We start from the raw sequence: 12,793 nt of genomic DNA, 5'->3' as shown, positions 1-12,793 counted from the left end.
GGTTAAAGTGTAAATTACCTAAATGTTCTTTGGCAATAAAAGAGCTTTGGAACTTACAACCAAAAAAAAAAAAAAAAAAAAAAAAAAAAACCTAGTAGCAACCAAATTTACAAAATGAAATTCAAAAATTTGACCAAGTTTTTGTGAATTACAAAATCGTAGCCAACTGTTCTTGACTTCGGTGAGCCCACCGGCGACCACATTTTCCACTACGAACATCGTATCATCATAACCCATCACCAACCACCTCACATCCTTCATCCAAAACTTGTCATCTCTGAACCACCGTTGAAGTCCTTATTGCAGAGCCTTGCTAGATCGTGTAGAGAAAGTTGGAAGTGTTGCCTAAGATTTGGATCTTTGGCAGCCCTTCATTATGGCGAGTCTTGACAGGCTTGTCCATCCACACCACACTTCTTGTTACTCTAGGCCTCCACCATTTTTTGATCTATTGGTTCCTTTGCCCCTACCGATTAAACGATGTTGCAATGCCGTACACGATGTGTTTGGGTTTCGTATCAAATTGATGTGAGGATTGCAACACAATAACACTATGTTTCTCCCTTTTTTATGATCACGGATTTTGGTGTAGAGGTGGAGCTTGAATTGAAATTGGGGAGGAATTGATGAGAAGAATAAAGTTTGTTTGTCCGATCATACCGAAGTCATTTATACAATCATACATAAACGATATGGTTTCCCGTGAAAAATATAACAAAAAAGAAAACCAATATGAAATATATGTCCGTTTCACCCACATTAGACGGGAAGGAAACCAAGTAACCGATTGGTGTTCAAAAATGTTTTGTGATGAAATGAAAATCCTGAAAATTATACAAAAGCCACCTCCATAATTGGAGGAATTTTTTTAGGTTGATAGGTTAGTTGGGCCAAATTAGTTTTTTATTTGTTTTGGTTTTTGCTGGTCAATGTGTGACCCCGTTATTTATAAAAAAAAAAAAAAAAAAATTAGAAAAAGAATAAACATACGTTTTAAATGTGTAATTGTTGGGTAGAAATTGATGAAAATAAAATTGTTTTTAGTGGCGAAATGAAAAATAAATTGGACCATACCTTAACAGAGAATAGAGATGTTTACCAAAAAAAAAACAGAGAATAGAGATACGTGTAAATTCAAACATTTGCAACGGTAGAAACGAAAAGGCAAATGGTTCGTCGTGGATGTAGGGTTTGACCCGCTCCGTCTCATTTTACACTCTAATGACCATGTTTAACATGCAGGGGCTCCCTCAAAGAGAATCCTTTTGTCAGCGTTGCTTTTCTACAGCGGCAATTCGTGGGAGCCAAGGAAAGGTTAATTTCAGACTGTATTCAAATGTACTTGACCTTGATTTAATATGTCTACAACCAGCTTCTTTCCCTAGTGTTTCGAATCAAGCTAGATTGGAAAGAGGTCTGTACTTTCGGATATAAAGGAGGGGAAAATCAGATTAAAGATTCCTTTATTTGATACTCAGCCGAGGGTTTGTTGAGTTTCATTTTGTAACTGTCGTTGTTTCAGTCATTCATATTGTTACATCCTTTTCTTGGCTTTAAGAGGGTTTATTTATTTGTCTCCTTTTGTTTCCTTGAAGTTTCTGGATGCAAACGACTTGAGTTGATCTATTTTTTCCAATGGGTTTGTAACTCTGTATGGTTTTAAAATCAATTTGCTTTTTTGTTTGTTTGTTTGTTTGTTTGTTTTGGGGGGGGGGGAGTTTTCTGTCGTTGGGAAGCTCTCCATGATCATTCTCATCAATGGAAAAATTTCTTATGCAATAGAAGATGTAAGGTGACATTCAGCCATTCTCAATGATTTAACAAATTGTATGGAATGTGCTGTGCATCTCTGATATGACTACTAGGATGGATTATATTAGTGAATGAATCACAAATGCCGAACTTGTTTTTTCTTTTTGAAATTTCGATATTTGGTCAAGAATTCTCACAAATTGATACAGTATTGAGTAATTCTCCCACATAAAACTCCACCGGTGCTTCAAATTTTGATTAGAGATGAGGATGTAGTTCGGTATAATAAGTTTGCAATAAACTACTACTTATTCTGTGAATGCTGTTCTGGCTTTGTTGGTTAGGTCTGTTTGCATTAATTTTGATGCTAGTTCAACTGTTTCCACATGACGTTCTTCTGGAGTGTTTATGTGTTTTTTGTTTCTTAGGAACAAATATTAGAACAGTAAAACTGATTGGTTACCTCTGGATACAAAATCCCCTCCACGTAACCTGAGACATTTCTAACTAGCAGACAATTAAGAGGCCGTCACTGACACAGTGGAATCAGAGTAATAAGGAGAGCGAAGAAGGCTTCGCCATCTTTTCTTGCTGGTGGTCAGAAGTTAGAATTTCCACTCTAACTCTCTGATTACCAGTTGCTGATGTAGTCCTTTGCTGCTTTGGCGTGAAACCCGTCGAACAGTTGTGTACCACTCCCTATTTCTGGCTTTTGTGCATGCTTTCACAAATCACACATAGCTATACAAGTAAAGTGAAACCATTTGGCAACTTAAACATTTCAAAGATGTACAAATACAATTCCAAGAATGGTAGAGATGGAATTCAAGGGTTTTGCAGAATGAATTACTTAAAGAGTATGGATGAATTTTGGTTTGTCTTGATGCGCGTGAACCTGAGTTTGCTTTGTCTTGGTCCGTTTGAGATTTTATTGATGAGTCTTCATTATGAGCCGAAGGGTGTGTTTGTAAAGCGACACAACAAAAATGAGAAAGAGAATTGTGTAACACAAGAATTTACATGGTTCACACAAGCGCTACCTCTACAGCCAAGCAGCGATGTTTGTTTTCATCAAGAGGAAGATGAAAAGATCAAATACATCCCTAAATTCATTTTAACTTATCAAAAGGAGATTACATTTATTTATAACACAATACAAAACCCTGAATCTATTTGACCAAAATGCTATTGACAAAACCATCCCTACCACTTCCTAATAGTGGGGGGCTCACAACGTATTTTTTGAAGATCTCAACAATTTGAACTTGACCCATGGTCATCTATGATGATGTTCACCTTGTTTATGCAATATGGCTGTGCTAGATTTGAAATAGGTACAAGAACATTCTAGTTTAGGAAAATTTGTCTTCACCAATAATAACATGGCCTTGGTGAAATTGTAAAGGTTGCACCATTTTGAGCAAGTGGTCAAGGGTTCGAATCTGGAAACAATCTTTAGGTAAAAGCAGGGGTAAGGTTGCATACATTATGAACATCCTTAGACCTCTTTGGGGTGGGAATCATGTGTGTGGGGTACACCTTTTAGCAAGTATTGGGTTGGATGCACTACTAGCCTTTAATGGGAGGAGAGGATATTTGGCGAGGGTGTTTAAGTCATTTTGGGGAAAAAAAAAAAAAAGAAAAAAGAAAAGAAAAAAGAAAAGAAAAAAGAAAAGGAAAGGGGGCACTATACAAGTGTACGAGGCTTTGTCTTTGGCTGTCTTTGGGGAGGATCAAAGATGTAGAGCTGAAGACATGCAAGAAAGAAGAGAAAGAAGAAGTTCAATGGGTCGGTGACCCAAATCAGCTGAGACCATTTTGGTGGACTAAAGTCATTCCTCATGCTATAATATTCATGAGCTAGACCTAAGCCCATGTCTAGTGTAATATGAATGGAATCTGAGAAATTTACGAAGTCAATAAAATGTGTTGTAGTGAGAAAATAAGTGACTTATGTTAAAAGGAGATTTCCTTTGTCAAAGAGTTAGGTAGTGGTTGAGTCAACCTTAGGTGTAGCTAGTGGTTGGTTGATGTGTTTAATGTATATGTCTTTAGATGGTTATTTAAAGGATCTTATAAGAGGGTGGATCACCTTATTTATTAATTGAAATCAATTGTTGCTTTGCAAGCCATTCTTCTCTGTGGAGAGACTTTGTGTTTGATCAAGGTAGGTTGGTATTCGGTCCAACCGATAGACCTTGCGGTGTGAAGCCCGGGTGTTATTATTACTCTTTCATTTTTGTCATATTGTTCCCTTCTCCATCTAATAAAAAGTCTAAGAAGTTATTGATCTTCTGTATCGGTTACTAATCAGATCAGCCCCTCAACTTGTTCTCAGATTTTCTGCATATCTTTCTCATTTATTTTGCTTAGCTATACTGCAGCCTAGCTCAATTCTGATTAATAGTTCTACCCCTACTTTGAAGTACAATTCTCCTATTGTTCTAATTTTATTCTAGGGATATCATTGTGATATCACTCCAGGTTTCAGTTTTATTTCACGTTTGATTTTTTTGGGGGGTCTTTTACTTAATCTATCAAATATGGAATTCATTCTCTGTGAAAATATCTTGATTTTTTTGGGTCTTTTACTTAATCTATCAAACATGGAATTCATTCTCTGTGTAAATATCTTGATTGGCTGCTACTTTGATCATTCTAATATAGTACTCCATTATTCAAAATGTATCCTTCCTTATCCTTGTTTCCGTAGAGGCTCTTTCCAAAACTTAAAAGTTAAATCCATGAACAAATGTCCAACAAATGAGTACTTGCCAATGCACCAAGCAGGACTGTCTTTGTAGTTTATAGCTTAAATGCTGATGAAATAGAGGAAAGGAGGTGTGAAAAATGTTTCCATGGTCCCAAACAAAATTCTAGCTTGCAGAATACTTCCATGAAATAGAAACGGAAGTATTGTCTTAGGAATACTTAAATGGGATAAAAACGTTATGTTAGTTTATTCACCCTAAAAATAAGTTTTGTTTGAAGCTATAAATACTTGGTTTTAATAGGGGTTACAATGGTTGTTACTGCACCCCCCCCCAAACAAAAAAAAAAAAAAAAAAAAAAGAAAAGTAAAAGAGCTTATTTGAATTCAGCTAGAACTACTAAAACCAAAACTTCTTTCATCTATGTTGCCCACGTCCTTCCAATGTTTCACTAGCTACCTTGGCACTTAGCAGTAATCTTTAGTTTTTAAGAACAGCTGATGAAGATTTAAAGACTCAAATCTTCTCTGTTAAAGTTGAGGATGGAGGAGTTAGGATATATGGATGATTCTATAAGTTGTTTAATAGATTGTACGTGTAGTTATCCACAACCGTGTTGGATTCAAGGAGGCTGCATACATTTGTTGTAACCCATGTTAGAGATATGCTAAGAGAATATTTTGATCCACTCATGTTTCTAGGTTTTAGGCCAGAAGCAGAATTCAGACTGGGTTGGGGGGGGGGGGGTAAAGAAGTGGTATATCTGGATTCTGGGTGCTGATGGCATCTCAGTCCTGGATTTTAGTAGCAGTGGTGGAAGCACCAACAATCCAGGAACATTGTTCAGGGTGAAGGGTATATTTGGCTTCTAGCTCTGTTCAAAGGTATAACATCCAAGAATATGTTGGGAAGCTTTTTGTTCACTTTAACATTATTATCAGGTTCTGCTTCTCCAACCTTAGATGTAGGATTCTAGAATCGCATCAAAATCTGGTAACCTGAGAGACAGGAGCTTACGCAGATGGAGGTCTAGCTTTAGGCCATCAATCATCCTCTGTAGGGATTGTGCTGCTGAGTAGTGGGTCCAAACAGATTCATAGACATTAAAGAGTGCAGCCCATGTGACAGGGGGTTCCATTTCAGGCTTGGGGCTTATTCATCTGTGTTCAGATCTCCATGAAATAGCTTTTTGTTACTGGCCAATCGTGAACTGACTTAATTATGAGCCTTTGCTTCTCCCAGTCAATAGGTTCATAATATTCTGGGTTTGGGTTAGTGCCTGTCTTTGAGTTTATTTGACACTTGTTTACGGATTTCTTGGTCTGGTCTTTTGCTATTTGGGTTGTTGATATTCATAGAGATGTTGGTTTTAGGTAACCTGTCTTTCTCTCCTCTCTGTTTGTTCTGCTAGTGCTCTACAATCCTTTTTGCATTCAAGAATTTTTTAGCTGGAAAGCCTGGTTTATAATCAAGGTGCTTAGACCTTTTAGTTGCTGCTTTTGTCTTGAGCTGATGTGTGACATTTTGCATTTACTTCTAGATCTTTTGGATGGTCACTTGAATATAAGCTTTCTTTAATTTATTAGACTAGTCGTGTTATTAATTATATACATGGACAATGACATTTACAATTTTTTTATTTGTTATTTACTCAGTTAAAGGAATAAATATTAAGGTTCAAACATACTCCCTGGTTTTAGATTTACTTCACAACTTCTATTTGTTAAAATAAGCGTGAGTTGCCACATCAGTGGTAACCACACCGTGGGATCCACCCTAGATTTGATTTTATTCTACAAGAATTTTATTTTATTTCCTTAGCTTCTAGTCATTAGATTAGGAGATTACTTCCTATTTTGGCTTATGTTTCTATTTTTGGTTGCTTGTGGACAAGCAATTCGTTATAGACTGAATATTCTTTACTGATTTAATTGTATTTCTTTCCATATAGTCTATAATATGGTTTAGGAAACTTTTCTTGAACCCTGTCTTATTAATAAAGCATTTCGTGAAGGAGAGGTTGCATCTTGTGCAACTCTCCTTCTCCTTCATTTACTTAATTCTCTTCTTGACTCTTCCTCTCATCTTGTTCTTTAATTTATCTCTGGTTTATTTGTTTACTATTTTGTCACATGGTATCAGTCATCAGAGCAATAAAACCGGAGATCGATCTGACCAATTCTGTTGTTTTGAGAGCCTTGTTGAAGGAAAATCGATTATGCTTGCGGCAACAGTGTGCTGCGTATCTGCTACTGTGTGCCTAGTTATTTGTGTTATAAGTATGAACTAGACCTTCTTCTAAACAGTCATGGAAGTTTGAAAATTCTGAAGTCTGATTACATGAAAAACATGTTTGCTGTTCCATGTACCTGAATATCTTGCCTACAATTTGTTCTCTAGGCAACACTCTTGACTCTCCATAATTTCTTGAAGTTTAAGTCTTGCCTCATTGATCCAGTTCATTTTCCTGATATTTTAGGGGCTTTTTTTCTGCCGAACCAGGTTGAAGATGTTAGTTGTATAGCCATTCAACTTTGCTACGAGGAAGTCTATTACGGCTAGGCATGGCTGCTAATTTGTTACTTGAAGCCAGAACTCGATCTCAACTCTACCATTTGGGTTCTTCATTAGTTGCTGAATATTAAATCATCCACTAGCTCTTGAACTGCTGCAAAGAGTTTGATCTTTTCCTCTTGCTGCCATTATTATGGAGTATGGAAGCTATCTGCTATCAATTTATCGTCCACAGCTGTTGGTTTATTGATATTTTGTACCTATTATTGAAACTCTTTGATATTCCTGTTTGCAGGGTTTGGCTTTTCTGCTGGATGCGTGAGACTCATTCCACATCCTTTTCTTCTTCTTTCTTATTCTTGGTTACCTTGTGGAGGTGGTAGACAAATGCGGCTAGGTTACTATTTTACCAACTTTTATTAAGTTTCTATCATGTACCTCCTTCCTTCTTGTTACCCTAAGCCACTGACATAGTTATCCCCCTCGGCTTGTTATTTACCTTTTGTTCTTCGGTTTCCATATTTATTTTCTGATTTTTCTTTATCCCTTACTTTATTTTATTTTGAAAATTACCTCATTCACTCGTATAGTTGTATGTTGCCTTTACTTTTTTTTTTTTTTTGGGTTCTAGCTTTATGCTTCTGCTAATTACAAATCTACCATCTCTACATTAATTTTTATTTATTCGCAGATTTGCTATTCTTTTTCTTTATTTACCAATGGCCCCCTTTTTAAAAGGACAAAGAAAGAAAATGTGGCTCATTATAATATTTTTTGCTGATTTAGTATGCCCATGGCTGATCAAAATGGTTTTGGAAGCTAGAATTATATTATCTGGTATATTTACTTGGATTCAAGTCATTCAACCATGGATTGTGTTGGCTTTGGTGGATTAATTACTAAATTGTAATCATTTTACTTTGTTGGAACTTGGGCTACATCAACCTCGGATTCTATTTGTCGTTATGTGGGGATCATTGATCGTTATTTGTCCACGTGAAAATGCAAGACGTGAGGGTGAGATTGAAAACTTCTCTCTATCTGCTCTTGACTTTTGCCCTAAGATGGTACTCGACAACAATGATAACCATCTTTGGTTTGTAGTTACCTACTTGGCCTGCTCACAATCACCTATACTACCTACTACTTGCCTTCTTGCAAAGAGCTTATGTGTGGACGTTAGAGCTGCACTTTTATCTAATTGTGTTAACATTAGAGCTGCACTTTTTATCTTCTCTTGTGGAGATTCCTACCCACTACTTGCCTCTCGTGAGGTAGCCATTAAAGATGCTACACTTTTGAGACAATTGCTACTAGCATTACTTGGATAGAGTCCCTATGATATTATTGTTGTTACCATGCTTGCGGATGTTGTTCATGTCATGGTTCAACATCTCACTCTTGACGCCCATCTTGCCCCCTCAAAAAGGGAGATCTCATTCGAGTTGGTGAGATCTTGCTCAAGATCTAGTATTTTTTCCTAGCCAACTCGAGTGAACTCGAGGGCCCATCTTAGGGGGTTTTAAGGGTCAAGTTGGCTTAAAGTTGGTATTTAGCCTATTTTAGGCCTTAATTTGTGAGAAGACAATCCTAAGTATGAGTTCTAACTCGACCTTAAGTTAGAAGCCGAAATGCTGCAAGAATGAACATGCAAGGTTATAAAATATGAAATATAGGACTATTAAGATATATAAATGAAAAACAAGTGATAAGATACATCAAATAACTTAAATGGAAATGGAATTCCATCAATATGTGTATGATACAACATCACATTCTCAACTCTCAAGAGTACAACAATGCAACCATCATAAGTTCAATATAAACCATAAATTAATAATAGAAATGTTGGGTATGTCTCATGCTTCACATGTTGTTGTCGACGACCTTCCCCTGGATGCAGATTGGGGTATGGCTCATGCTTCACAATTGGGGGGCAGGGGCAGTGCCCCTGGGCATGTAGAGGCTTTATATGATTTTGGGCCTAGGGAATTCCTTTGCAGCTTGGGCTTACGCCCATGAATAGCTGTTGTGGCCTTGGATGAAGAACTTCTTGAAATGGCCTTATTTGATCTTCCTTTCTTGATGTAGATGTGCTAAACCTTGCTGCTAGTCAAGATCCGGTGTCAATCTGACAGAAAATAGGCAAAAATGGAGGTTGGAAGGTCTTAGTGGGTTGGGAGGCGAGAGAGAGCGAGACAGGTCGAGAGATGGCATCTAAAGTGGCTGAGTGGATCGAGATCTCGGTCGAGATTTACTACAAAGGAGATCTTGCATGAGATCTCAACTCGCTATCTTAAAATAGCGAGATCTCAAACCGTGGTTCATGTTCACTATCGCTTATTATTGTTCTCATTGTTGGATGGCTCATTTGACATGAATATTATTTATTGAAGTTGTTGTTGATTATCTACTGAGTGAAGTTCTCTCAGTGTTTATCGATGTTTGCTATTACTAGTTTTGCTCAAGGTTGATGAAGTTTTTGATATATTCTCTTGTTATTCCAAGTAGGAGCCTTTGATTTTGTCAATCTAATGGCAGAAAATAGAAATAGAAAGAGGAAGTGAGAAGGCAAAGAAGAGGAGAAGAAACAACCAAAAGAGAGACAATATTATATCACAATTTGGCAGATATGAGGCAGCCTTATATAGGCTTAAATATATCAAAAGTCAAGTACATAAAAGAGGCAAGGGGAGATTGCAAGGGATCTCAAATCCCTAGGGATAAGGAGAGATCTCAAGGGATTTGGAGTTGGCACTAGCTAGCGCCAGTGCGAACCCAAGCATGGTAGAAGATCTCACTCTCTTGAGAGATCTCGCCACCTTGAAAAAGAGAGATCTCGACCATCTCGGTGAGATCTCGGTCGAGATATACAACTTTTTGGCGTCAACTCGGTGGCCCATCTCGGTGGGTTTTAGGGTCCCAATTGGGTTGAAACTTGGTATTTAGCTTATTTAAGGCCTTTTGAACACGTTGGTGGCCTTGGATTTGTTAGAAACAACCCTATGTATGATTTCTAAGTCTACCCATAGTGTGAAACCGAAATGTAGTAGGATTAGGGAATGCAATGTTATACAACATGTAATATAGAACCTTTAAGGCATATAAATGAAAAGCAAGTATATCAATGCATCAACTAACTTAAATGTTATAAAATTCCATCCATATGAGTATCACAATCTCAAATTTCAAGAATAAAATAATTATACAACCATTAGAAGTTCTATATAAGTCATTAAATCATAAATTCATAAGACATGTAGAGAATGATTGATCTTCCTTGTTGTAGATGTGGTAAGAGTAGTTGCAAGTAAAAATTCAGCCAAAATCCACAAAAAAAAGTAAAAAGTGAGAGTTCCAGCGAGATCCAGGGCGAGATATGGCGAGATATGGCGAGATCTCGAGCGAGATATCCCAACTCGCTGCTCTCGCCCTCCATCTCGTCTCACCAAGCTAAAAAAAGAGATATCTCACGAGATCTCCCACCATGAACCCAAGATCCCTTGGGATTTCATGAGTATTCTCCAACACTCACCCTCAAGCTAGCCAGCGCCAACGCAATCCCGTGATCCCTTCGGGAATATTCTCTAACAGATTTGCATACTCCAGCTTGAGCGGGAGTGTTAAAATATGCGTTATTTACCACTTCAAATCGTAACCACACTATGTGGGGACCACCCTAGATTGGATAAGATCTGATTTTATTTTATTTCCTTAGCTTCTACTTATTATATTAGGAGATTACTCTATAGTTTGTCTTATATTTCCATCTATGGTTGCTTGGTTGTCAAGCAATGCCTTGTAGGCTCAATATTCTTTGATATTCTCTACTGGTTTATTGTATTTCTTTCCATCTAGTCTATAATCTGGTTTAGGAGACTTTTCGTGAACCCAGTCTTATTAGTAAAGCATATCGTGTGGGACAGGGTTGCATCTTGCGCTACTCCCCTTCTTCTTCATTCTTAATTCTCTTCTACATCTCTTATTGTCCTCCTCTCATCTTCTTCTTCAATTTATATCTGGTTTATTTGTTTACTATTTTGTTGCACCATTCAATATATTGCTCTACAACTCTTGCTTCATGTCCTCTGGTTGTATTTTGTGACTTGGTTGTACTGATTTCTCTTGTTTCAGGTGTTATACTTTTACTGGTGATATTTCAAGTGCTGTAGGAAATTCTTCCGGCAGGACTACTGTGCATTACTCAGGTTTATATTGTCATAAAAACTTATATTGCAAGTTTCTTTTTGCGAACCAAGTTCAATCTTTTGGCTTGTTCCTAATACAGTCAGTTCTTACTAAAAGCATCAATGTTCTCTATATCTTTTTCCTTTCTGCAAGTCTTAGTTTTGGCATGAATGTAGAAAATGCCAGCAGGAGCAGCTCTGCTTCTTCATACCTTAGCCAGAACCGCAGAGGTTGAGAGTACACGCCATGTTAAGGTACACAGCTGTTGCTCTTTCACTTCTTCTAGTTCCTTATGTCTTGTTAATGTGATTTCTTTTTTTTCTTCTGTTTCTTTCCCTAGATTATGAATACTGAGTTTTTTGCCGCCTGGTCTTTTAGTTCTATTCAGGGAATTTTAAGCCATGGTATAGACAAAAAATAAATTCTCTGCAGTGATGTATCAATTGTTTTCCTTTTATAACCTTTGCTATGAAAATCTTTTACAAGGTTCAGTCAAAATAAGCTAATGTTATTCTTAACCATCCACCAAAGCAAAAGAAGTGCTCTTCAAAATCAACCAGTGAATGGGTAGTACAACCATGGATTGAGGACATGCCTAATCTTGCGTTGTCTTATTAACCTTATAGCGCACCGTTTAGTGAGCTTTTACCTTTATTTTGACAGTTGAGCTGAAAGCCTGAAATTGCTAACACCAGTCTTCAACTAGTTTTCAAAGCTTAATATTTTGATTGATGGAAAATGACAAGGAGGCTCCCTGAATTTGGTCGTTCACCATTGTCATGTCTCACAGCTTCAACAATACCTTGGTTAATCTTCAATCTCTGTCCTTTTTCTGCTCAGCCTTACGTTCTTATTTATAATAACACATTATACAGCAACAACAACTCCAATCTAATTAAAAAAACTAAAAAGAGTCTGCAAAAAAGGGAAGCTACAAATTCATGTAACCCGTAAATTAGAAACTTCAAAATAAACACTAAGCTCAGAATAGAAACTCTTGACTGTGGTATGGTTTCAAAAAATAGATTGTCGAAAGGAAGCTAACTTGGTCTTCAATCTTCTAGAATCTGTTTCAATGATTCTGAAGTGGCTTGCTTTACAAGCCTTCTAGAATAGAAGCACATGTAATCTAAGTTGGGGTCCACAAAACTGTTCATGTGGACAGTTACTTTGTTTTTGAAACATGTTTTTGTATTGTTTTTCATGGTTGATCTACATCAAAACATTTGCCACTTTTTATTATAGAATGGCAGTACTATATGTGATTCTTCCTTGCTATAGGCTGACGTTCCCACTGTGGTTGTATTCAGATCTAAGCCATTGGTTTTACACAGTTAGACGTCTGTATGCCTTGTGATTTTTTATTGCCAGAAAACACAGTAGAGAAGTTGTTAATCAACGAGTATCTTTGGAAACCATCAGCTTGATTTATGAAGTCTTATGTGATTGAACCGATAAGCCTGAATCTGAAATTTTAAATCATGAACCTATGAATCTTAGCATATTAGACCTAAAGTCATCAACTGTGGTATCTTAATCAATGATCCTTAAACTTTATATTACTAAAAGCACTTGTGAATTGTGAAGGTGAACTCTTTTGTGGATCTGGTTGCTAATGGAAGAAATTG

The 12,793-nt window shown here is 37.0% G+C and overlaps 1 protein-coding gene and 1 long non-coding RNA gene across 2 annotated transcripts in view; both read left to right on the top strand.

The window, feature by feature from the left end:
- The first annotated feature begins 1,139 nt into the window (after nt 1-1,139).
- On the top strand, nt 1,140-10,354 carry LOC149006903 (uncharacterized). Its single transcript, XR_016175138.1, has 3 exons — nt 1,140-1,484; nt 6,966-7,175; nt 7,273-10,354. It is a non-coding gene; the product is annotated as an uncharacterized LOC149006903 (long non-coding RNA).
- A 976-nt stretch (nt 10,355-11,330) lies between these two features.
- LOC149006902 (uncharacterized) overlaps nt 11,331-12,793 on the top strand; it is a 39,201-nt gene continuing 37,738 nt past the window's right edge. The window contains exon 1 of the mRNA XM_089166306.1: nt 11,331-11,419. Within this exon, the coding sequence (XP_089022432.1) occupies nt 11,412-11,419 (8 nt within the window). The 5' untranslated portion in view covers nt 11,331-11,411. The remainder of the gene's footprint in view (nt 11,420-12,793) is intronic.

The sequence above is a fragment of the Hakea prostrata genome, chromosome 8, assembly GCF_041222555.1.
Source record: "Hakea prostrata isolate BN-2017 chromosome 8, UWA_Hpros_2, whole genome shotgun sequence".
NCBI classification, from domain to species: domain Eukaryota; kingdom Viridiplantae; phylum Streptophyta; class Magnoliopsida; order Proteales; family Proteaceae; genus Hakea; species Hakea prostrata.
The sequence above is the reverse complement of the archived record's forward strand: the minus strand, read 5'-3'. Positions and strand labels throughout refer to the sequence as shown.